The sequence below is a fragment of the Daphnia magna genome, linkage group LG4, assembly GCF_020631705.1.
Source record: "Daphnia magna isolate NIES linkage group LG4, ASM2063170v1.1, whole genome shotgun sequence".
Lineage (NCBI taxonomy): Eukaryota > Metazoa > Arthropoda > Branchiopoda > Diplostraca > Daphniidae > Daphnia > Daphnia magna.
Genome location: NC_059185.1, coordinates 7,858,487 through 7,880,849, shown reverse-complemented (window position 1 = coordinate 7,880,849; position 22,363 = coordinate 7,858,487). Strand labels below are relative to the sequence as shown.

The 22,363-nt window shown below is 42.0% G+C and overlaps 3 protein-coding genes across 3 annotated transcripts; 1 reads left to right on the top strand and 2 right to left on the bottom strand.

Moving 5' to 3' along the window:
• Positions 1 to 2,239: 2,239 nt before the first annotated feature.
• Positions 2,240 to 3,363, bottom strand: LOC123471362. Its single transcript, XM_045172598.1, has 2 exons — positions 2,313 to 3,363; positions 2,240 to 2,268 (listed from the first exon to the last, which is right to left on the bottom strand). Exons 1-2 carry the CDS (start codon positions 3,361 to 3,363, stop codon positions 2,240 to 2,242), a joined length of 1,080 nt encoding a protein of 359 aa, XP_045028533.1.
• A 10,348-nt stretch (positions 3,364 to 13,711) lies between these two features.
• Positions 13,712 to 14,730, bottom strand: LOC123471361. Its single transcript, XM_045172597.1, has 4 exons — positions 14,641 to 14,730; positions 14,374 to 14,575; positions 14,210 to 14,316; positions 13,712 to 14,146 (listed from the first exon to the last, which is right to left on the bottom strand). The coding sequence occupies exons 1-4, from the start codon at positions 14,728 to 14,730 to the stop codon at positions 13,712 to 13,714; spliced, it is 834 nt and encodes a 277-aa protein (XP_045028532.1).
• Positions 14,731 to 21,391: 6,661 nt separating this feature from the next.
• Positions 21,392 to 21,979, top strand: LOC116934771. The gene has a single exon (XM_032942228.2). It carries the CDS (start codon positions 21,392 to 21,394, stop codon positions 21,977 to 21,979), a length of 588 nt encoding a protein of 195 aa, XP_032798119.2.
• The last annotated feature ends 384 nt before the right edge of the window (positions 21,980 to 22,363 follow it).

Sequence of the window (22,363 nt, the reverse complement as noted above, 5' to 3'; positions counted from 1 at the left end):
AGCCTGGAAACCACCTTAGCAACCGAGAACCAATTGCAGAACCTTCTCAAAAGAAAAGAGGAAAACAATGCAGTTGTCGAGACCAAAGGCCAAGAAATAATCAACAAACTGGAAGGTGAGAAGACCAGACTGATCCAGAAACTCATCAATGCAGAAAACCAGATAAAACAAGTCTCAGAAACAGCAAAACAGCTCCAGAAAGAGATAAAAGTTTTGGCAGACAGACTCGACAAGGCTACAACAGAAAAAATCAATTTAAAGAAAAACATACAAGATTTTAGTCCGAAAAACAAGCACCTTGAAAAAGAACTTCAAGAACTCCAAAATCAGGTACGAGGACAAGAAAATCAAATAACATTTCTAGAAAACCGAGTAAAAGAATACAAAAAACTTCAAGTTAAATTCATCGAGACTCAAGACTCCAACGACTCAAGGTTAGACGAGGACAAAACAGGAGAAATAACCAAACTAGTGGGTGATATAAACGAGCTGACCTTGCCGACAGACATTGGAGACAAGTCACTCCACTACGAGCTGGAAATAGAACAAACCAAGGATTTCGAACAAACAATAGAAAACCTTAAAACGCAAAAAGAACACTTAAACAAGACAATCATCTATTTGGAGCAAGAAAATCAACAGTTAAAAAAGAAGGTTGACAAGGGCGTAACACACGACGACGAGGACAATTCGAAAAACACAACACAGAAGACGTTCGCGAACACCTCCAAGAAAAATCCCAAGGATGACTATATTCCAACAACTGAGAAGGACGACGAAGACGCGAAAAAAGTGAACAGGTACTTCACTCAGCCAATAGTGAAGGCCCTATGAGAGCTATTCTCCAGAGAAAACAAAAAGGCAATTCCAATCTTCAAAGAAAAAAGCACTGACAAAGTAATATCAGAGTGACCGCAGCAACTCCTCCCAGCAACAGCAACGCCACCCAGCAAGAAGATCGTCACGAATGCAACCTTCCCTGAGGCTAACTGTTTATGATAAAAGTAAAAGTTATTGTAAACCCCTCCCTTCTTAACCTTCAATCTTCAGTATATAAGTGCATGGTTGTAACATCTTAATCAGAGTTGTCTACTGGCAAAAACACAGCCTAGAAACCTTTACACGTCATTCGTGAAACGTCTAAGTTATATCGATCAAGCAATTGTATCGACAAGCAGCCATGTTCGGGTGTGTGAAGACTACTTTTCTATAAGTAAATATATTTTTCTTAAAAGAAATTTCAAATTTTAGTTTTTTTCTATACGGAGTCCTTGAAACCTTCAAATAAATTAAAATTTCCGATTCACTCATGACCGCTACAAGCCTGTCTATGGGTCACGCCCTTGGACAGACTGGCCAAACAAATATTCCTGTAGCTAATCTGTTTCAGAAACTATTATGGCTGGAAAAAGGTGTAACCCTGGGAACTTAAGTATAATGTGCCTGGGTGAAAGGAATGCATTTGACCTCCCAAGCTAGGTTACCTAGTACCCTCGCTATCTCCCGGAGCGAAGCTGTCTTACGCTTCAATAGTTCGTAACACAATTTTAAAATTTCGACAACAAAAATTCGAATTAACGACCATTCCAAGGTACTCGATGATCTGCGTTGGCTTGTCGACGGATTTCTTTACGTTTATAAAAAAACCGCATTTTTCCAAAACCTCTCTTGCTAATAAAAAATCTTTCCTCGCCCCTTCCTTGCAGCTGTTAAGCAGAAGCATGCCGTAAAGGTAAATTATGAGGCGGACCCCTTTTTTCCTCAGGCAAGTTATGACTGGCTTCAAGATTTTTGTAAAAAGCCAGGGTGCGGACGAAAAACCAAACGCCAGGGTTCTTAACTGATAGAAAACCTCCCCCATTTGATCTGTTCAAATTTCCGATCCTCCTTGCGTAAGGAAAGGGTGAGGTATGCATCCTGAAGGTCGATTTTAGTAAAATAATCACCTGGGCGGATCAGCTCCTGAAGGAGGGGAATAATTTCCATTTTAAAGTGAACGGGTTTCACAAATCTATTAAGGGTTTTTTAATTTACTATGAGCCTGAATCCTCCCGTACGTTTCGGGATCACAAAGAGGCCACTGATAAAACCCCTTCCCGGCTCGATTGGCTCAAGGGCCCTCTTTTCCAAGAGAGATTTAATTTCCTGCTCACAGATTTCTAACTGATCCTTGCCCATCAGCATATTACCCTGATAATGTGATTGAAACGGGGGTGATACAAAATCGATTTTAACGCCTTCATTTATACTCTGAATGATCCATGGGTCCTTTTAGATCGAGTGCCAGAAGTGTACAAAAAAACGTAACCTACCTCCAATGGCGGAAGAACATGTGGCTTGTTTAGGTGCCGATAAAACTGGCACATACCTTTGGCTCGATTTCTGCTTCTTGTTCCTAAAAAATTCGGTCGAATTGCGGCCTCCACTGAAGTTTCCGCCTCGGTTGCCGCCATTATAGCCACTACGATGATAGCCGCTTGCCGATGCTGGGTTATAGCTGGGACCTGGGTAGCGACTTTTGAAGCCCGATGGTTGGCCCACTGGGCGCCCGATGCTCCTCAATTTCTGGTCGTTAGTCGCCTCTTTGACCATTTCTTTAATGAAGTGACTGCCGAATAGGGCTCCGCACTGTTTGGTCTTAAAGCGTTCTGGCTCCTTCAGCAAGGAGACGAACTTTGGGTCGGACACCTTCAATAAATTTTCGCGGCGGCTGGCCGTGATTCCATAGAAAGTATGGCCCCACAAACGCAGAGCGACGTCAACATCCTCAGCCATGGGCGAGTTTTGAAGCTCTCCTTCGGCCATCTGCTCTTTTAGGTAGAGGAGCGGACGGGTGACGTCTAGGACTTTGTATTGTTCAGCTTTCAATGACTTTTCCGTAGCTTCTGCCTTTGACATTTCGTGACACTTGAGATCCTTAAAACGCCAGGACAGAGAGGAATCCACCTGAGGGCATTTCAAATCAAAATCTGTGTCAGTAAAGCTTGGCAAAAACCTCTCTCGAAACTGCTTGGCTTCCGAAGGACTCAGTGTGGAAGTCATCCAGTCTCTGACGACCCGCATGCGCCTTTTTGGTACTGCAAATTTGCGCTGTGGCGGGATCTCTCCAGTGGGCTCATCAGAGTCACCGTTACGGTCTCCCTCTTGTCGACGATCTCCTCGCCTCTGTCGGTCTCTCTCTTGCTGCTCCTGCTCTCGATGGGCCTCTAGCCTGCGCTCTTGTAGCTCTTGTTCACGCGCCTGGTCTAAGATTAATCTTTCTCGGCTAAGATTTGCCCTATCTGGATTGCGGTTGCTTCGATGAGATTCCCCTGATGAGACTGAACTGGAACTAGAACTAGAACTTGGATTAGAATCCGCCATGACTGCGTTGCGTCAAAGCCGAAAAGCGTCTGAGGTGGAAAGGGGCGTTATCACCTGAAGAAGGAAACCCGTTTTTCTTTTGTTTTTTTGTGTTGGGTCAAATGGCTAAATACATCGTGTTAAGGTGGAGCTAATTGAGTACAATTCCAATTTGAAATTCACTGAACTGACCTTGATAAAAGACGCAGTTGTTTGTTGAACTACACTGAATTTGCCATTGTTTATATACTCATCCAGTTTGTTGTATTCAACAAACGACTTTGTGAATTTTCCCAAGATCAGTTCAGTAGCAAGCAATTTTCTTTGATATAAAGCTTAGAATTGATATTTCAAATTTTAAAAGTCCACCCATTCCGTAGCAACGAGTCGTCTCTGAGCAATTCCTATTGGCTATTTAAATATGCCGCCTCGTAAAAGTATTGGATGACGAAAATTCGTTTGCGATGTTGAAGTGTTGGCATTAAACACTAGATGGCGCTCGGAAAAGTGTCATGGCATACATCCCTATCATGTGTCGTATTTCTTTTTCTCTGGACTTAACCCTCCAATTCACAAGCTTCCTTATAAAATTGTTTGGAAAAAACGATTCAGTCGGCGGACCAGAGCGACGAAGAAGCAGAGGGGCAAGAAGTGAGCATCGAGAGAAAAGTCACGATAAGAGCCCGAAGGAAGAGATATAACATGGTAAATTAGAGAGAACCATGGCGTGTGTGAAGCAAAGTGAACAGCCACGGTTCGATAATCCATACACGAGGCGCACTAGTCACACCTCTCTACGCTAGGCAGGAACTAGGCAACTTTCTAAAACTCTATAGAGCAAGAGCGAAGTGCGTACCCCCATTGTTTTACGAACGCACCTTGGTGTTCTATGATAGCTTTTGCGGCTGGAAGCCATGGTTACAAACATGGCCGCCAGCCGCAATTTCTCGCTTAAAATAGTAAGGTGCGTTCGTAAAACAGTAAGGGGTACGCGCTTCGCTCTTGCTCTATAGGCGGGCATCGGATGATTTTCGACTTTACAAAAGGTACAATCCGGCTAAATCGGATGGTATCAACGAATTTGGATAATTACTGAAAATCAGCCATGTGAGTTTAGGCTGTTTCGGGTGATTTGCTAAGGACTAAAGCAAATCTGTTTAAAGTAGTCGGAAGGTTTGGGCCACTTTGGGCTAGGGCTCGGACCCGGCACATCTTCGATCGGGGCAAACCGCGATTTGTAGGGAAAAAAATTGTCAAACTATGGGTCCTATCTAGACATTTTCGACCACGGTTCGGTTTGGCGTTGCGGCAAACCAGTTTAAACTACCATTTATTTATTTTTATATTTTATTTAGCAGCAATTATATATTTTTTAATAAACCCCACTGTTCGTTAAAAAAAAGCCCCGATCGGCTCGGGGCGGAACCCTACTTTGGGCTACTCTTGACGAACTGGAAGAGGCTCTATTTATATCGGGCGTGTTGAAGCCTGTTCTCTTTTGCTGTATTCTTTAGAAAATCTGACCAGGTCCATCAACGAATGCTTAAGTTAACCAGATTTAGGTGATGAATTTCTACGTCTGTTTGAAGTAAGAAGAGAGACAGGGATTCTCTTGATGTTCCGTTACTAACTCCCCGTCATCGACCTTAAGGTATAAGATTATGGGTCTACTTCGATACCGATTTAGAGGGCTTTAACAAGCTATCTCTTTTCTACCATCCGCATCTATTGGCTACAGGTTTGGACGTTCGTCGTCTGTATAGCCTTTGGAAGGGCGGGAAAAATAACAATCCTGCAGCGGTGAAATAGGACTAAGGTCATAGAGAAACAGGACTGCTCTAAGTGGAAAAGCAGTCCTATTTCTCCAGTCCAATTTCTTTAAAGTCCTAGCTCACCGCTTACCGTTAAATAAAATGAGCAAATGGCATTTACCTTGGGGGTTTCAAATTGCTCGTAGATTACTGTTCATGCAGTTCTAACAGGTCACCTAATGGCCATTGTAGGTCCCTTCGTTTTTAAAACTCTGCTAATCATTGATTATAAAAATATTGAAATACCCAAAGATAAATTTCAAAACCTGTTTCATCATGTGGTGTGTGTCATCCTAGGGTGTTTCATTTGGCAAATATATTTTTTGTTTCACTCGGCCTTTGAGATTGGGGTGTCATAGATGATAACTTATTTGTACTCCAAAAATAAATAAAATAAAAAAATTTTTAGACCCCCCGCCGGACGGAAAATTGAATAATTGTTCAAAAAGGATCATTTTTTTTTTTACTATTTCCTCTTATGATAACTTAGCGGCCTTTACACCTTATATTGAAGGTGTTTAGATGTACAAGTGTGCCAAATTTCATCGTGATCAGAAATAGTTTACACCCCGCGCTTAAACAAAAGGTACAATTTATTGTAGTTGTCAACGGTGTACGGGTGTACTGATGTTTTAAGAAGCTTTCGTTTTTTACGCCCCTTTTTATATTCACAGTTGTGTATTACCTTGTTCAGTTGAGAGCAATTTATTTGTGTGAGTGTTAAGTGTAAAGTAAACCATGAAGAGAAGCTTTAGAAACAACAACGAAGACTGGTTGTTGAGCTCTGGACTAGAAAGATCACTGGAACACGGCAGCAAACTTCCAATGAAACGCGTAGTGATGAAAAGGTTCTTTTACTTACGACAAAAAGATAAAAACAAGCCAACAAGAGACGTATGTAAGAAAATATTAGAAGAACTTAATGTTATTTGGGGCAAAGCCTATTTACCAATGCTACCAGAAAAGAAATGTCTCGACCTTCTTGTAACTTTGCATGACCAGTGGATAGATTTGAAGAAAATCAAAGTTAAATCACGAGATTCAATCTTTTCAAAGGAAAAAGTTTCAGCTTTTCAAAGCTTATTAGACCAGTTGTGTGATTTTTCTCCTCCAGATACATTAGAACAGCTCAAAGCAACTAGGTTACAGACTTGGACTGAGGACTATGAATTTCTTCGATGCCAACGAATGTTCCCACAAATTGGATGCATTAATGGTCTCGACCGTTCACTTGTCAAGCGAAACAAGACGATTGCACTACGAAGTGAAGGATATCAATCAACCGATTCCCGAACAAGACTATCTCGTTTGACAACTAGCAACAGCAATAACATAGATGTGGCAGAAATAAGCACTGACGAAGAATTGCCCGTTCATGGCGAAAACGAGCGCGGTGAAGATAAAGATTTTCGACCTACTTCCAGGTGTTCCAGGCCAAATTCTGCAATGCTTGAAGTACCAACCAAAAATTTAACCGCGATAACTGGAGCTGTCGCTTTGAGTCGTGGTCTATCCGTAAGAGACCACACCGCAATTCAAGCTTCGTTTATTACAGGTGCAAATGGTGATGTCAATGACTTTGCGTTGTCAGTCTCAACTACGTGGAGGCATAATCGAGTCCTTCGAAAAGAAACTGCTGAACAAATTCTTAAGAGCTGGAACAAACCACCATTTTGCATTGTGCACTACGACTCGAAACTTATCAAATATATCAGTGGGTTAAATGACGATAGAATCGCCGTTCTTATCAGTGGTCACCCACAAAAGACTCCGAAATTGTTAGGCATTCCCAATATTCCTGATTCTACTGGAGACTCCCAACATAAAGCGGTATTTAAATTATTGGAAGAATGGAAGTCTATTGACAATATCGTTGGTGCCGTTTTTGACACTACGTCAAGCAATTCCGGCCAATGGAAAGGAAGTGGGACTTTGATTGAGCGCCGTTTAAATCATCCTATTCTCTGGCTCGCGTGTCGTCATCATGTGTACCAATTACATATAAAACATGTCGCTGAAGTTGTCATGGGGAAGAGAAATAGCCCATCAGAAGGACTCTTTCGACGATTTAAAAAAGAATGGAATGATCTTGATCGAGACGTAAATGATTTATGTCTATTCGATTTCTCCGAGGTATTTCATTTTCATTTACATGAATTTTTTTAAAGAAGGTATTATTTATTACATTAAATAGGTATCTGAAGACCTGCAGAAGCAAGCAGTAATTGTTCGTGATTGGGGTGTTGAATGCCTTTAGAAAAAAACCTTCCCCCGAGAAAATTATCGGGAATTACTTGAGTTAACAGTAATTTTTCTCGGCGGAGATATTTCACTAACATTCGTGATCCGCAAGCCGGGCGCAAACCACCACGCCAGATTCATGGCTTATGCCATATATTTTTTAAAGATGCAGATGATGTCGGAGCGATTTCAAATGTCCCAAAAATGAGAACCGAGGTGAAACGAATGTCAACTTTTGTGGCAATTTGTCATAGTGAAGCATTCTTGAAAAGTAGACTCTCCACTATTGCACCGGCACTTGACATTCATTATCTATTGCTAATGAAGCTTTACGAGAAAGATGATAAGTTCATTGCCCAAGCTGCGTTGAAGTCGATATTGAATCACCTTTGGTACTTGTGCGAAGAAACTGTAATATTCGCTGTCTTTGACAAGAAACTATCGCCGTTCACAAGAAAATCTATGATCGATAAGTTGTTGACGTTTCCACGTCCAGAGTCGATCCCTGTTGGAAAACCTAAATTCCCCGCTGATCTGGTAAACAAGAGCAATGTATCCGATTCACTTTTGTCCTGTATAGGCCCTCGGTCTTGGCTTTTGTTTTTCCTGTTAAAGAAAGATGAAGAACTAACTGACTGGATGAAAGCACCTGTTGAATGCTGGCAACATATGGTTGGATACCAGAAGATCGAAAGTTTCATTACGACTCTCGAAGTCGTTAATGATTGCGCAGAGCGCGGCGTAAAACTGATGACCGATTTTAAGGATGTTTCTAACAATGAGGAGCAGCAACAATACATAATGCAAGTAGTGGAGGCACACCGCACACCGCTTCCTTCAACAAGAATAATTTAAGTCACATCAATCAAATCAGTGACTGACTCGATCATAAAAATAGTAAAATACAGAGAATTCATTGTTCTTCAGTAAGTTTTCTTTCAGGCACGGGGTGTAAACTGTTTCTGATCACGATGAAATTTGGCACACTTGTACATCTAAACACCTATAATATAAGGTGTAAAGGCCGCTAAGTTATCATAAGAGGAAAAAGTTAAAAAAAAATTATCCTTTTTGAACAATTATTCAATTTTCCGTCCGGCGGGGGGTCTAAAATTTTTTTTATTTTATTTATTTTTGGAGTACAAATAAGTTATCATCTATGACACCCCAATCTCAAAGGCCGAGTGAAACAAAAAATAAATTTACCAAATGAAACACCCTAGTGTCATCCGTGATTAAAAGATCGTAACTCAACAAATGTTAACACACGAAAGAAAACTTTACATATAGTTTAAAACAAATTTATTTTTATACCATGGTTATTGTATGGTTTTGCTTGCTAGTAAATGTTATCCTCTTTTTTGCTTGTTTGGTTTTCTTTTTAGCAGAATTTTTAATTTCCCGATAGGGATTCTATCAAAACTCGCATTTCCCAACCCCCTTATCAGGCACCCCTACCCTTCTACAACGACCGGTGGATCGACCGACACTTTTTCTGAGACTTTACCCCAGAGATGGCGCTGATTGCGTGGTGATTTCAGAGGTGTCCGCACTAATCTTTCATTCGTTTTTTATTTTAGATGCTGTGTCGCTGAGATTGGTCTCCATTTGTAGAGGAAATAACGCAGCAGCTCCCGGTCGAGTCCCCGTTTTTATCGGCTGAACGACAAAGGAGTGTGGAGCAGTTTAGTCGGCCAACTCGAGTCGATTTCAGGGTCTCGTACGTATCCTTTATACGTTGTTTATCCTTATTACGTACGTTTTATGCGTCGCAAAACTTGACGTCATGTTGTAGAGGAGATAACGCGGAGATTAACAGAGGAGTCCTGTCAATTATCGGCTCAACAATAAAGGAATGCGGAGCAATCTAAGAGCGACTCGACGTTTCTGGAGATTTTTTTTCAGAGAGATGGCGCGTCGGTCATGAAGATAGGGAAAAATCAGGCCGCGAAGTTATTTTTCAAGGCGAGGCTTTGTTCGTCGCCCGGCAACGGACAGGTTTTTTCACAGGCCGTGTGAGCTCCATTGTTTCGATCATGGTCGTCTACATAAAAAGGAGCAATTACGGAACGCCGTTTGATCCACTTTTCAATAGACAACTCTTTTTCGATAGTTGTCCGTTTATTTAGCAAATAAATAGATAACTTGTACTGCCATGTAGCGATTTCGATAGACGACGCCTTCAAGGGAGGAGGAGTCTACAACATATTGAATTTATCGATCGATTGTTAGGTCGATTTCGATCAGCATTGTATAGTTAATGAATGACAACTTGACGAGTTATCGACACGCACGTTGGAAGTGTACGCGTGTTTGCACCTCGATGAGCGTTGCACAGTAACAAAGCTCCGTTGGTAAGCGTATTGATTAATAAAGGTATTTAAGGCATTATCCAATTAGTCATGCCATAATGTCTCACTTTGTTGGCAGCTAGGTGAAGTCCTTGAGTGCCTCAAGAAGGTATCGCCGTAAGAACATCGCCATACAGGTAAAAGTCATGGAAGTTTTTTTGTTTTGTTTTACATGTTGAATAATTTGACTTTCTTTTGTTTTAGCGGTATGTTTTCCTTCAACTATTAATCTTGCATCTCCAACCGTGGAATGAGTTACATGTGACTTGAGACAAACAAACGGTGCAATTGCAACAATAGAATTAGTCAGCGGTAAACAACACATTCTTTCTGAGAATAGTTTTGACCTTTTGAGTGTATCTTTTGTTTATCTTATTTTTCATTTTAATTACTGTATTTTATAATTTATATTGATGGTTTTTCTTTAACTAGATTAAAATTTGACATATCTTCATGCCAACCCCAAGGATTCTGCTTTTTCATACACCTTCATTATTAATGTGGTTCTTCAGGTATGGTCACTATCAGCAGCCTTACACACAGTGTGCATCGTAAATACACCAATCCCAGAGAAAACATTCCAATGGAAAATATTGGGAATTTCTGCCCTACTATCCTGATCTACACAATGCTGGTTTGTATAAATAGGTATTAAAAAAAACCTATCAACAGTATTTTTAGTTTGCAGTTTGCTTTAACATACAACTCTATGGCATGTTAATATTAGCTAAATTTTTATTATTTATAGGATTAGACAGTACGAAAAAATTTTCTCTTGGAAGTTTATGACTTTGGACTTCCTTGCGATGAACATTGAGGCAAGAAGCTTTTCCTGCTTTTTGTGGACAGGAACATTAGAGGCATTGATGTCTGAAACCAACAAGTGTCTTGCAAAGAAAGCAAAAAGAAACATTGATGTTGGTTATCCTCTGAGGGATGCTGAAGCCTCGTAAGAAAAAACAATAGTATGAGTATTTGCTGCATCATTACTATTGTAATTTGTATCTTTTAGGTATCTTATTGATCCATTGGTTCTATTCATGGGGAAAAGAACGTTGTGTGGGTGTTGGCATTTCAAAGCCCCAAAAAAGGGTCAACTTCGCTGACCGAACTTCCGATCTGGCAACGTCTGGATGGGAGTTTGGGAAATTGGTAACGAAGAGCGGAGCTACGGACGACCTGAGCCCAGGCAATCGACTAGTTACCTAGAAGACACACGTGTCCTGGCTCCCAAACTTACGTCTCGCCCTTAGTTCCGTTTTTTTCCTTTTGTTTCTCGTTTTAACTCACGTGCAATTGAGTTTGTGTCTCGATACTGGCAGGCAACCAGTATCTAATTTTCTCTTTTGACTTTTAGACTGTGGCCCTAAATTCCCTTACTATTTTCCAAGACCTGAGAAGCACGATTGGCAAACGTGCTCATAGCAGGTTGTGCTGTTGTCTCGTTTATCGCAACCTATCCTAAGGAACATGATTCGCAAACGTGTTCATAGCAGGTGACGCTGTCGTCTCGTTGTCGCAAAGTGATCTTGAGGAATAAGATTGGCGAACTTATTCATAGCAAGACTTTGAACATTGCCACATCTGAAACTTAATCTCGTAACCATCTTTACTGAAACCATGAGGAACACGATTGGCAAACGTGTTCATAGCAGGTCACGCTATTGTCTCGTCTATCGCAAAGTTATCTTGAGGAGTAAGATTGGCACCTTACTCATAGCATGACTTTGAACATCCGAACATCTAAGCCTGTATGAGATTTGGCCCACATTTAGGTGGTGCCCTGTATGAGATTTGGCCCCCATTTTGGTTTGTGTAATTGGAAGCTTGAGGAACACGTATGGAAACGTGTTCATCGCAAGTCTCTCCAGTCCTAACGCTAGATTGTTTATGAACAAAATACAAAGTGTAATAATACTTCCGCCTTTTCGTTTATCTCGTGCGTAAGGCAACAAAATTGATGCATCGACCGGGAAATCGTGATTCGGTACGGCGGCCATTACGCACGCGAGTGGTCATCAGGAAAGCCGAGGGAGTCGTTCCTGTTCATCCATTCTCATCGGGACTCCTTTTTCAACTTCCTGACCATCTCGTTAACGGTGCCTTCCCAAGTCCCGCGTGGCAGACGACCGATTGGAGAATCAAATAGTTTCGACATCCAGCAAGATTGGCCAGCTGACTACAACTCCAGCCTAACGACCCGAACACTTATCTGTTGTTACCATCATATTTAAATTTACATTCGTTTGAAACTGCTTGTTGTCTGTAATTTAAATATAATTTCTGTGTTCCCTTTGTATGTAAAGATCCGTTGGTCGGCTCTCGGTAGAGTGGCTACGAATCGTTTGCTCAAACGCCCTGTACTGAACCTCGTTGGTCGGCTCTCGGTAGAGCGTCCACGAGTCCGTTTCCCGTTTTTCTTTGCCTCGTTGGTCGGCTCTCGGTAGAGCGTCCACGAGCCCATTTTCCCGTCTCCTTTGCTTCGTTGGTCGACTCTCGGTAGAGCGTCCACGAGCCCATTTTCCCGTCTTCTTGCTTCGGTGGTCGGCTCTCGGCAGAGCATCCACGAGCCCATTTTCCCGTTTCCTGTCGCATCACGTTGGTCTGCTCTCGTCAGAGCGTCCGCAAACATTTCGTTTCGAGTATCCTGCGACGTACGCGAATTAGGTTATTCAATCCTCGATAGGGTGGTTTACCTAACGTACACCTTATCGTTCCGCCAGCTGGACTTTCATCGATGAGCCGCCCTGTTTGTCCAGACTTATCATCCCGTCAGCTAGACTATCCGTTACCAGCCATCTAGTTTGTCCGGTCAAGCAGCCCGTCAGCTTGATCCCCCTCTATCATCACAACTATACATTTGTCCGGCCTTACTGGCCCGTCAGCCGAACTTTAACTTGTTCCACAAACCAGCAGCATTCCGCGCAAGTTTAACAACGCAAAGAGGAAGAAAGCGGACAAATTATTACGCAGTCAAAGGAAAAAGGCGGAGGCCTTACATCGGATTAGAACTAACCAAGCGGTGGAAGACGCTGCGGCCGCTGCGGCCGTTGATACTTTTCCAGAAGACTCTGATCAACATCATCAACCGCGACCACGATTGTCGGATTTTGTGTAACCCTCAAATCTCAGAAAGATCTCCTTTCGCCCGTACGATCCTTGGCCCCGCTCACCGGTATCTGAACCACCTACTCCGCCTGGTATACCGGAACTTTATTTCCTTTACTTAACTAAGATTATTTACTCAACTTAGGAAATTCACTTGACTTGAAATTGGCAACTGAGCCAATGAGAGAAGGCCTACTGAAAATATTTCTTAATTTAGCAGCATACGCTTTTTTATTTTATTAGAGAGTGAAAGGAACTTAATAGTCCGGTCGGGCTAGGTTTTAACCCCAAACAAATTGTAATAAGTTGTTTTTTACATGAGCTGTGTTTATATCCCTTTGATCTATGCCCTGTTAAAAAGCTCCCGAAAAATATTAATATTTAGTGTACTTATTTTAATTTTTAAAATATGCATGTTTTTGTGATTCGATTAAAACTATTAAAATACAAGAAAATAGAAATTAGAAAAAATGAACTTTGTTAGTTATTCCCTCATTTATATTCAGGCTAAATTTTGTTTACATAACCTTAAAAGTGTGAAATTTACAGCCACTTTTAGCTGGTCACCTCCTTTTTTTCCCCCTTAAAAACGCGTCCGTATTTTACACGGCTCTTATGTAAAAATCATGACAACGAAAATCGTTGCCGATAGTGAACTATAGTTTGCTCCTCATCTGTTAAGGTCTCATTTTAATCGGCGGTTTATCCTTTACCACCCCAATAAATGATTTCCGGGAGCTAGTTTTACTTTTCAAGATATTTCATGAAATATAAACCCAATTTTCCCCAAATTTTCTTACTACACGTTCTAGTTTCCACCACACCCGCAGTGAGCGCTGTGGCGTTCTGTTATATTGTTTACATGTATCCAACAGTGGCCATCCAGTTTTTTTTTTGTTCTGGCGAAGAGTGTGATGTTAAGGGTGTGCTTGGTCTGCTGATTGATGAACTACTTCTACGGAAAAGTGCCCGTTCGGCGACTATACTCTTTTTCTTCAATGTCTTTCCTTTGTCCATATTGATGGCAGGCCCACATTCAATTTCCAATCTCGTCAATGTAGTAGGGGGCATTGGGCTTCCTGCTGAGGAACCACTTTGATCCATGACGTAATACTGCTCTTCAGAATAATGCGTAGCAACCAGTCGATTATTTTCAGACGATTCCATTAAGGTTTCATTTGATATAACTTCTTCGGTTGGTTGATCAGACCTTCCAGTGATGGCTAAAACAATTTGTTGTTGCAGAACAGCGTTCTTAGCAACAACAGTTAAGTCATCGGTGTCAATAGCACCCTGTAATTGAAAACATGTGTTACATTTTACAAATTTATTGATGGGAATATCTAGAATTCTTACTGGGATGGCTGTTGCAGATACTGCGGGGTTGTGTAAGCCCAAAACTTCCTCGTAATACTTTTGATAGATTGGACGCAATATTCCATCCTCACCCAAAGGGCCACCACCTAACACCTTTATAAGTATTACGTGAGGCTAAATAAATGGTTCTAGGAAAAGTTTACCTGTCTCGGTTAAGCCGTTGTTGTAGTTTCGAATTGCCACTCGTGCTGCTGCCATAAAGTTCTTCCCTTTTTTTTCAACTTGTTCTTGTGTTTTTTCCGTACACTCAGGGTGATCATTGTGAATAACTGAAGTTATTTCCTTCCACAATGAATTCTTCCGTTCTTTGGTCACTGTTGATGAGTATGCTCCATTGAGGATGTCCTACGTTATGATAAAATCAAAATTAAAGTAATTCTTTAGTTCAAATGACATGATTCACACGGTACCTTGTATATAATAAAAGTTTCCAGCATCATGTAAGTTTCCTTTTCAAGCCACACATCTCTTGATCTTTTTGTACCTTTTGGAAGACTCATTGCACAAGTTGAAAAGCACAAACGAAACTTAAAACCACTACACGGTCGACGGCTCAATTCTTGTTTACTCGTTTAAGTTCCTTTCACTCTCTAATAAAATAAAAAAGCGTATGCTGCTAAATTAAGAAATATTTTCAGTAGGCCTTCTCTCATTGGCTCAGTTGCCAATTTCAAGTCAAGTGAATTTCCTAAGTTGAGTAAATAATCTTAGTTAAGTAAAGGAAATAAAGTGAGCTTTTTTTGTTCGGAATCACACTTCAACTTGAAAATTAAAGTTTCGAACTTCAGCCCAATACTTGACTTAAGTCGTACTTAACTAAGACTGTTTCAAGTCAAGTTCAAGTCAAGTCTTTAAAAAAATTCGGAATTCGACCCCAGGTCTTTATCAACACGCTCTTAGTGAACTTCACAAACGATACGGAAACCCGCAGATCGTCTCTCAGGCCTGCACATCATCCCTGTTGAAACTTCAGCCGTTCCGGGACAACGATTTTAAAGCACTGCGTGCCTTTTCAGCCGATCTCCACTCCGTCGTAGCAACCTTACGGCTCGGTGGCTACGGAATGGAGCTTCATAGCCACGCTACGCTTTCTCAACATGTCTCCAAACTCCCACCAACCTTGAGAAGTCGATGGGGAGAGAAAAGCTGGTCGATGCAGCCTCACTTATCCACTGTGGAGGATTTAGATCAATGGCTCGATGGAGTTGCTATTGCTGAACATTCAATCCGCACTGGATCTACCGAGGTCCACCAACCGAAGATCCAAAGGAAGCCCAATGATAGTAGACATCGTGGTCCAACTAGTCATAACATCTTCAACACTACTACCGATAAGTCGACCGAGCAAAAAATATCAAAATGCCCAGGGTGTAAATCCACACACTCCCACCACCTCAAGGATTGCAGACAGTTTAAGGCAGTTCCAGTTGAGAAAAGAGCTACTATCGTGAATGAATGCAACGCCTGTTTCCGCTGTCTGGGCCGTGACCATCTCAGCCGAGAATGTCGTCGTACTGAGAGGTGCAACCAGACCAATTGTGACGTTGTGCATCATCCCCTCCTACATGGTGCCCCACGAATGTATCCGAAGGTGGGAAGCCACAAAACAACCAAATTCTCTGGGTCGATCGCTACTGAATCGACTAAACGAACTCTGCTGCCGATCGTTCCAGTGATTCTGCGTGCCAATGGGAAGAAGTACCATCTATTTAAGCTTCTAGACGGTGGAAGAGAAATATCTGTTACCAGGAAAAAGGTCGCAACTCTTCTCGGATTAAAATGCCGCATGGAACGAGTCATTACAAGAACGGTTGATGGAGAAAGCCCGCCGACTGATCATGAGATAGTGAAATTCAACATTGCCTCGCTGGATGGTCGTTTCAGGTTTGACATCATCGACGTACACGTGATGGACACTTTCCGGCTGAACAAAAACTCCATTGGCCTGACTGACCTTTCCAAGAAATGGCCACACCTTGCTCATGTGCCAATACCTTCGGTGTTCGATGAAGATGTTGCTATCCTGATTGGGCAGGACCACCCAGCTGCTATTGAGATTTTTGAAACTCGTAAGGACCTGTATCCCCAACGTGCTCCCCGAGCTTATCTTACAGCCTTTGGTTGGTGTGTTGCTGGCAGAGATAAGGAAATGGGACACGGAATAGGGAAAGCCGCCATGACACATTTTGGCCCGCCATCTAGTGGCTAATGCCCTTCCTTTATCATTAGCAGACAAATTCCTTAAATGTATAAGGCGGATGATTTGAATTTCAAAAGAGAAGGCAGGATAGGGATTCGACATGGTTTCGCCCGAGTGGACCAAAAGACGAATTTCCTGTATGGTATGACTCAGAACACACGGAGTTTATATGAAGAAAATTCCAGGAATCAAAAGATGTTTGGGGTTTATTCCCAATGGTACTTGGTGTGCTTGTTAACAGAAGTTACCTTGAGAAATACACAGCTTCAGTTACCAGTTGTTCTTTGTAGTTAAAGAGGTGATGTTTCACATTCGCGTTGTTTTGTAAAAGTTGAAATGCCTCCAAATTGCAGTGCTGTTAACTGTTTATCAAAGAGAAGTGACAAATCAATTTCATTCCATACGTTTCCTAGTGACGCTTTGCGACTGGTTATGTGGCTTAAATATTGTGCCTTGATTCAAACCTTCAAAGCATTCTGTGTTATGCTCACTTCATTTTGATCAGTCTTTGATGACATGGACACCTCGACGTAAATCAAATAGATTAGCTAACAGTAAACTCAATCCGATTGATCTCGACGCACATCCCGAAGCTAAACCTAAAGAAGAGTTGGATATCGTCAATTTAAACACACCTGTTAAGGTCTCAGTATCTCACAGTGAATCTGACGCCAGCTGCTCTGCTATCAACAACAGTGTTCAAAATAATATTTCTCCCGTGTTTTCTTTACCCTCTGTTCGAAGAAGACTCATCGTAGATTCTGCTAGTCCGTTAAAAAGAGCAAGGTTAGATAAAACCTGTGAAACATTAAGTACGCAGTGTTCAAGTCTAACTGACAACAATCACGAATTCAATTCTACTGTAGATGGTTTGAGTTTCGTCGACTCCGAACAAGCTTCATTAAGTGATGTAGTCAATTTTTCCCCCAACATAAATGGATTTATTGATGACTTGAAGTACAAGTGTGATATCGATCACCTTGAGGGAGTGAATCTTCGTCTAAAAAGGAAACTGACCGCACTATTATATCGTGAGCGCCGGAACCAGAATGAACAAAACGTTAAAGAGGGTCAAAATAAAATCTTAATGCAGCAGTTGAAGAAGTCCATGAAGGAATGTCACGATCTAAAGGTAGCTGGGAAAAACTCAATAAGGAAAACAGACATGTCTGAAACAGCTTACCAACTCTTTCTGAACGAAAAGTGGAATTCCGGCAAAAAAGTGGGAAGTCGCAGATACCCTTCATTCATCCGTGACCTGGCAATAAATTTAAGTTTTTATTCTAACGCTGCATATGAAAAATTGAGATTCATCTTTACCTTACCATCAGTTCGGAGTCTTCGACGCTACCTTGCACCGGTTGGTTGCTCTTCTGGTATTTTAAGGAATGCATTGTCTCAGATACAAAAGGATATTGCAGACGGAAAGCACGGAAAAGACGCCGTAATAAGCCTAGTTGAAATGTCAATGAGGAAGGCCTTGTGCTACGATCCACAACTCAAAAAATATTTGGGCTTTACCGATTTTCCCGATGACAAACCTTCAACTCGAGAAACAGATCATAAACTTCTTGCTACTCAACTATTAGTGTTTTATGTAGTAGGATTGGACGGCAAATGGAGATCGCCCGTGGCTTACTACTTTACCAATCATTTAACCGCGCAAGGCCAAGCGAAAGTCCTCACCGATGTTATTATCGCCTGTCAAGAATTCGACGTAAATGTAAAAGTAGTTACTTTCGACGGGTTGGCGGCCAATATGACGATGGTAAATGTTCTTGGGGCAAACATAAAGTTTCCAGAAAAACGACCGAAATCCATTCCCAGACGGGCACGAATAAAGACTCCTCAGCAAACAGAAGCCGACCGCATGAAGTACGCACCGATGAAGAGTACATTCGTTCATCCGAAGACAAAAGAAGACATTCACGTGATGCTAGACACCTGCCATATGTTAAAATTGGCACGTAATTTATTAGCACAAACAAAAAAGGGAATCAAAATACCTGGCTCCCATAAACCTGCGAAATGGTCATACATCGAAGAGCTATTTGAATACCAGAACCGCCAAGGATTTCGTCTGGGTAACAAGTTAACCAAAAGCCACGTCTACATTAGCGCACACAAGATGAAAGTAGTTCTTGCTGCACAAGTCTTAAGCAACTCGACTGCGGATGCTCTTCGCCAATTACGTGATGAACTAAAACACCCAAAGGTGAAAATTGAATTTTGATGCATTACGAGACCAATTTTTACTTAATTTAGCTTTGCAATACATTCGTTCCTCTAGTTTGTCGGAAGTGAGGCCAATGAGGAGTATTGCCGTAAGTTCAACAAGCTTTTCGACATGCTGAACTCTTGGAATCCGAAACAAGTTAACGATAGGGCACCACTTACTATTTCAAACCTGCCAGAAAAAGAAAAAGAACTTCAAGGATTGCAAAAATTCCTTAAATCATTGCAATTTACTACGGGTAAATTAGTGAGTACCAGCAGGAGTAAATCAGTTGTAATTGGCTTTACAGCAACAATCACATCTACTATCGCACTTGCATGGGATTTGTTGACTCAACCTCTTCCATTAGATTATGTATGCACTAGACTTACTCAGCAAGATCCACTCGAGCATTTCTTTAGCATTATTCAATTGAGGGGTGGGTTGAATAATAACCCAACTGCAATTCAAGTGAAATATATAATGAGAAAACTTCTCCTTATAAAAAGTGGTGGCGTGACAGCTTCTTTATCATCAAACTGTTCACTTGTTCCATCACAAATATTTGAGAACCTGAATTTTCACGTCAAAGATTCAATTGATGAGGAAATTGAGATTGATATGGAGATTTTCTGTAATGAGCAAGAGTTAAACGCTTCAAATATTGATGATGCATTTACAAACCAATGTCTTGCCTTCATTGCTGGGTATTGTGTAGTGAAAATTGAACGTCACTTTGATTGCATCATGTGCAGAAAAGCATGGTATGATTCTAGTGAAGACCCTTTAGATAAAGATGCAGCAAATATTTCAAATTTAAGAAAGAATACAATTATATGTATACCTTCAAACTCTGTGTATAGAATTGTTCTTGCTTGCGAGTCTGTTTTCCAAGTCATGTTGTCACAAGGATTAAAATCTTCTCAGTGTGATTATGCTGCCCTGTTAACCCAGAAAGTACTAAAAATTATTGATGTAAATACCATGTTTCCTAGTCTTTTCAACATTCTAAAAAATGTGACGTTAATAACCTTGTGAAATCTGTTGCTTTGAGATTCCTTAAAGTCAGATGTTTATCTTATATCAAAGTTTTCAACCAAAATGTGTCCAAAGAAACCTCGAAACGAAATAAGTTAACTAAGCTTATATTATACAAAAATCTATAAAAGAAATTTCGTTCAGAATATTATTTATTTCACCTTTTATACAGTGTTGACACTTTAGTTTGACACAAACCAGCTCGATGACATTAGAAAACTGAGGAATTCGTCTGCTAATGATGAAGGGAGGGCATTAGCCGCTAGATGGCGGGCCAAAATGTGTCATGGTGGCTTTAACACGGCAGTGTCCCATCTCCTTATCTCTGGTTGCTGGCCCCGCGGCAAGATCCGATGAAACAGGTCGGAGTTGTTTTCATCTTAGCTTATCCGAAGACCGGTGTGACAACTTGCTGCAACACTTCATCGAGTTCGACACCTTCGGAACGAAACCAAACGTCGTGAAGCCCATCAGTAGAGACGAGGAAAGAGCTTGGGAAATCCTGAGAGATACTACAAAACACAATTGCGAACGTTACGAATCTGGCCTATTGTGGAAGTTGGACGACCCGGCGCTACCCAACAACTTCTTTGCTGCCCAACGACGTTTTTCCAGCCTCGAAAGAAAATTTTTCAAAGACAATCAACTGGCCGAAACCTACAAAGGTGTTATCAACACTTACGTCAATCTCAAACATACGCGTAAATTGTCTAAAGAAGACATTGATGCTGGGCCCTCAGGTCGAACATGGTACAACCCTCATCATCGGGTGTTTAACCCGAACAAGCCGGGAAAATGTCGTGTTGTATTTTATTTGTCCGCAAAATGTCACGGAATATGCCTAAACGATGTTCTACTCAGAGGTCCAGATCTCCTCACAAATCTTGTCGGGATTCTTCTTCGCTTCCGTCAGTACGCTGTCCCAATCGTTGCCGATGTGGAAAAAATGTTCCATCAGGTAAGGGTGCGGGCTATCGACGGGCCGGCGTTCCGTTTCCTGTGGCGCGATCCGGGCTCAACGAAACCAGTAGACGTCTACCAGATGGATGTCCACCTTTTCGGCGCTGTCTCTTCTCCAGCTGTCTGTTCGAACGCTCTGCAACAAACAGTCAAAGACTACGGCGACGATCATCTCCTCCGACAAATCACCCGGCATTTTTATATGGACTATTGGTTGGTGTCCTTCCCGATGGAAGCTGAAGCCATTTCTACCGCTCATGGTTTACCCGAAACGTTGCAAAGTGGCGGCTTTCCGCTCACCCAATGGGCAACATCCAACGCCAACGTCCATAAATCTTCACGCGGACACCAACTCGAATACGCAGTCATGAACATGGATCTTGACGCTGAACCCATCGAAAGAACTCTCGGTCTAGTATGGGATTTCCGCCGCGACGCCTTCATCTTAGGAGCCTCAGTAAAATCAGACGGTCGCACGAAACGCGATCTCATGAAGGCTATTTTTAGCATCTTCGACTCCCTCGGTTTTCTCACTCCGATAGTGTTTCAAGCGAAATTTCTAATGCAAGATATCTGGTGACGAAAACTCGATTGGGATAAAGAGTTGGACCCAGACCTTATCGACCGTTGGACCCAGTGGGCGCGTTCTTTGCCGTCACTCAATGGCCTCGTCTTAAATCGCTTCATCTCACCGACTAATAAAGATGTTGCAACAATAGAACTCCACGTTTTCGGTGACGCGTCCGAGATGGGATACGGTGCTGTCTGCTATGCCCGCTTCGTCTACCCAAACGGAACAGCAGACATTTGCCTTCTCATCTCTAAATCGAGGATCGCACCGTTAAAATTCATGACTATTCCACGTCTTGAATTGAATGCAGCCGTTTTAGCTGCCCGTTTGGCTGCCCAGGTGCGAGAAGAACACGACCTTCATTTCGACACAACTACCTATTGGTCTGACTCAATGACCGTCCTAAGCTGGATTAAATCCCGTTCTTGCCGTTTCCATACATATGTCGACAACCGCATTGAGACTTCTTCTCCAATTGAATGGAATTACGTCCCGAGCACTGCCAACCCTGCTGACGATGCAAGTCGTGGACTTGATGCGGCTGAATTCAACATGAAACACCGTTGGTTTTCTGGCCCGGATTTCCTTAAAGCCTCTACCAACTGGCCAAGCTTCCCAACTCTACCTTTGATGGAAGGGAACGATCCAGAAATTCGCGAGACTACGTGGGTAGGCAAAATCCAGTTACAAGGTAACGAAATCGACCAGCTGATCAAAAGAAAATCAACAAGGCGCCGCTGCCAATCGATATTCGCCACCCGATAATCCTTCCGCGTCTCGAACGTCTAACAGAACTAATTCTGTCCCAACTGCATCGTGACCGTGCGCATTTATCTGCTGAACAACTACATCACGAAGCGCGAGGACAATACTGGATTCCAAAGGTCAGGCTCACCGCTCAACGAGTATTTAGCATGTGTATGTATGTGTATGTAAGACCAAAAATGGCCGACATGCCTAGTTTCCGTCTGAAGATAGGCTATCCCGCATTCACCAACACCGGAGTGGATTATTTCGCACCAATAGAGGTCACCATTCTACGAAGAACTGTTAAGAGATGAAGCTGCCTATTCACGTGCCTTACGTCTCGTTGTGTCCATCTAGAAATGGCACATTCATTAGACACCAGCTCATTTATTTCCGCACTCG

Excerpts from the sequence above, each read along its gene's own strand:
- LOC123471362 (XM_045172598.1), bottom strand. The coding sequence starts at position 3,363 with ATGGCGGATTCTAATCCAAGTTCTAGTTCTAGTTCCAGTTCAGTCTCA. Across the intron at positions 2,269-2,312 it reads ATGTTCTTCCGCCATTGGAG|GACCCATGGATCATTCAGAG; the intron begins GTAGGTTACGTT and ends TCGATCTAAAAG.
- LOC123471361 (XM_045172597.1), bottom strand. The coding sequence starts at position 14,730 with ATGAGTCTTCCAAAAGGTACAAAAAGATCAAGAGATGTGTGGCTTGAA. Across the intron at positions 14,576-14,640 it reads AAACTTTTATTATATACAAG|GACATCCTCAATGGAGCATA; the intron begins GTACCGTGTGAA and ends ATCATAACGTAG. Across the intron at positions 14,147-14,209 it reads TATCTGCAACAGCCATCCCA|GGTGCTATTGACACCGATGA; the intron begins GTAAGAATTCTA and ends TTTCAATTACAG.
- LOC116934771 (XM_032942228.2), top strand. The coding sequence starts at position 21,392 with ATGGGATACGGTGCTGTCTGCTATGCCCGCTTCGTCTACCCAAACGGA.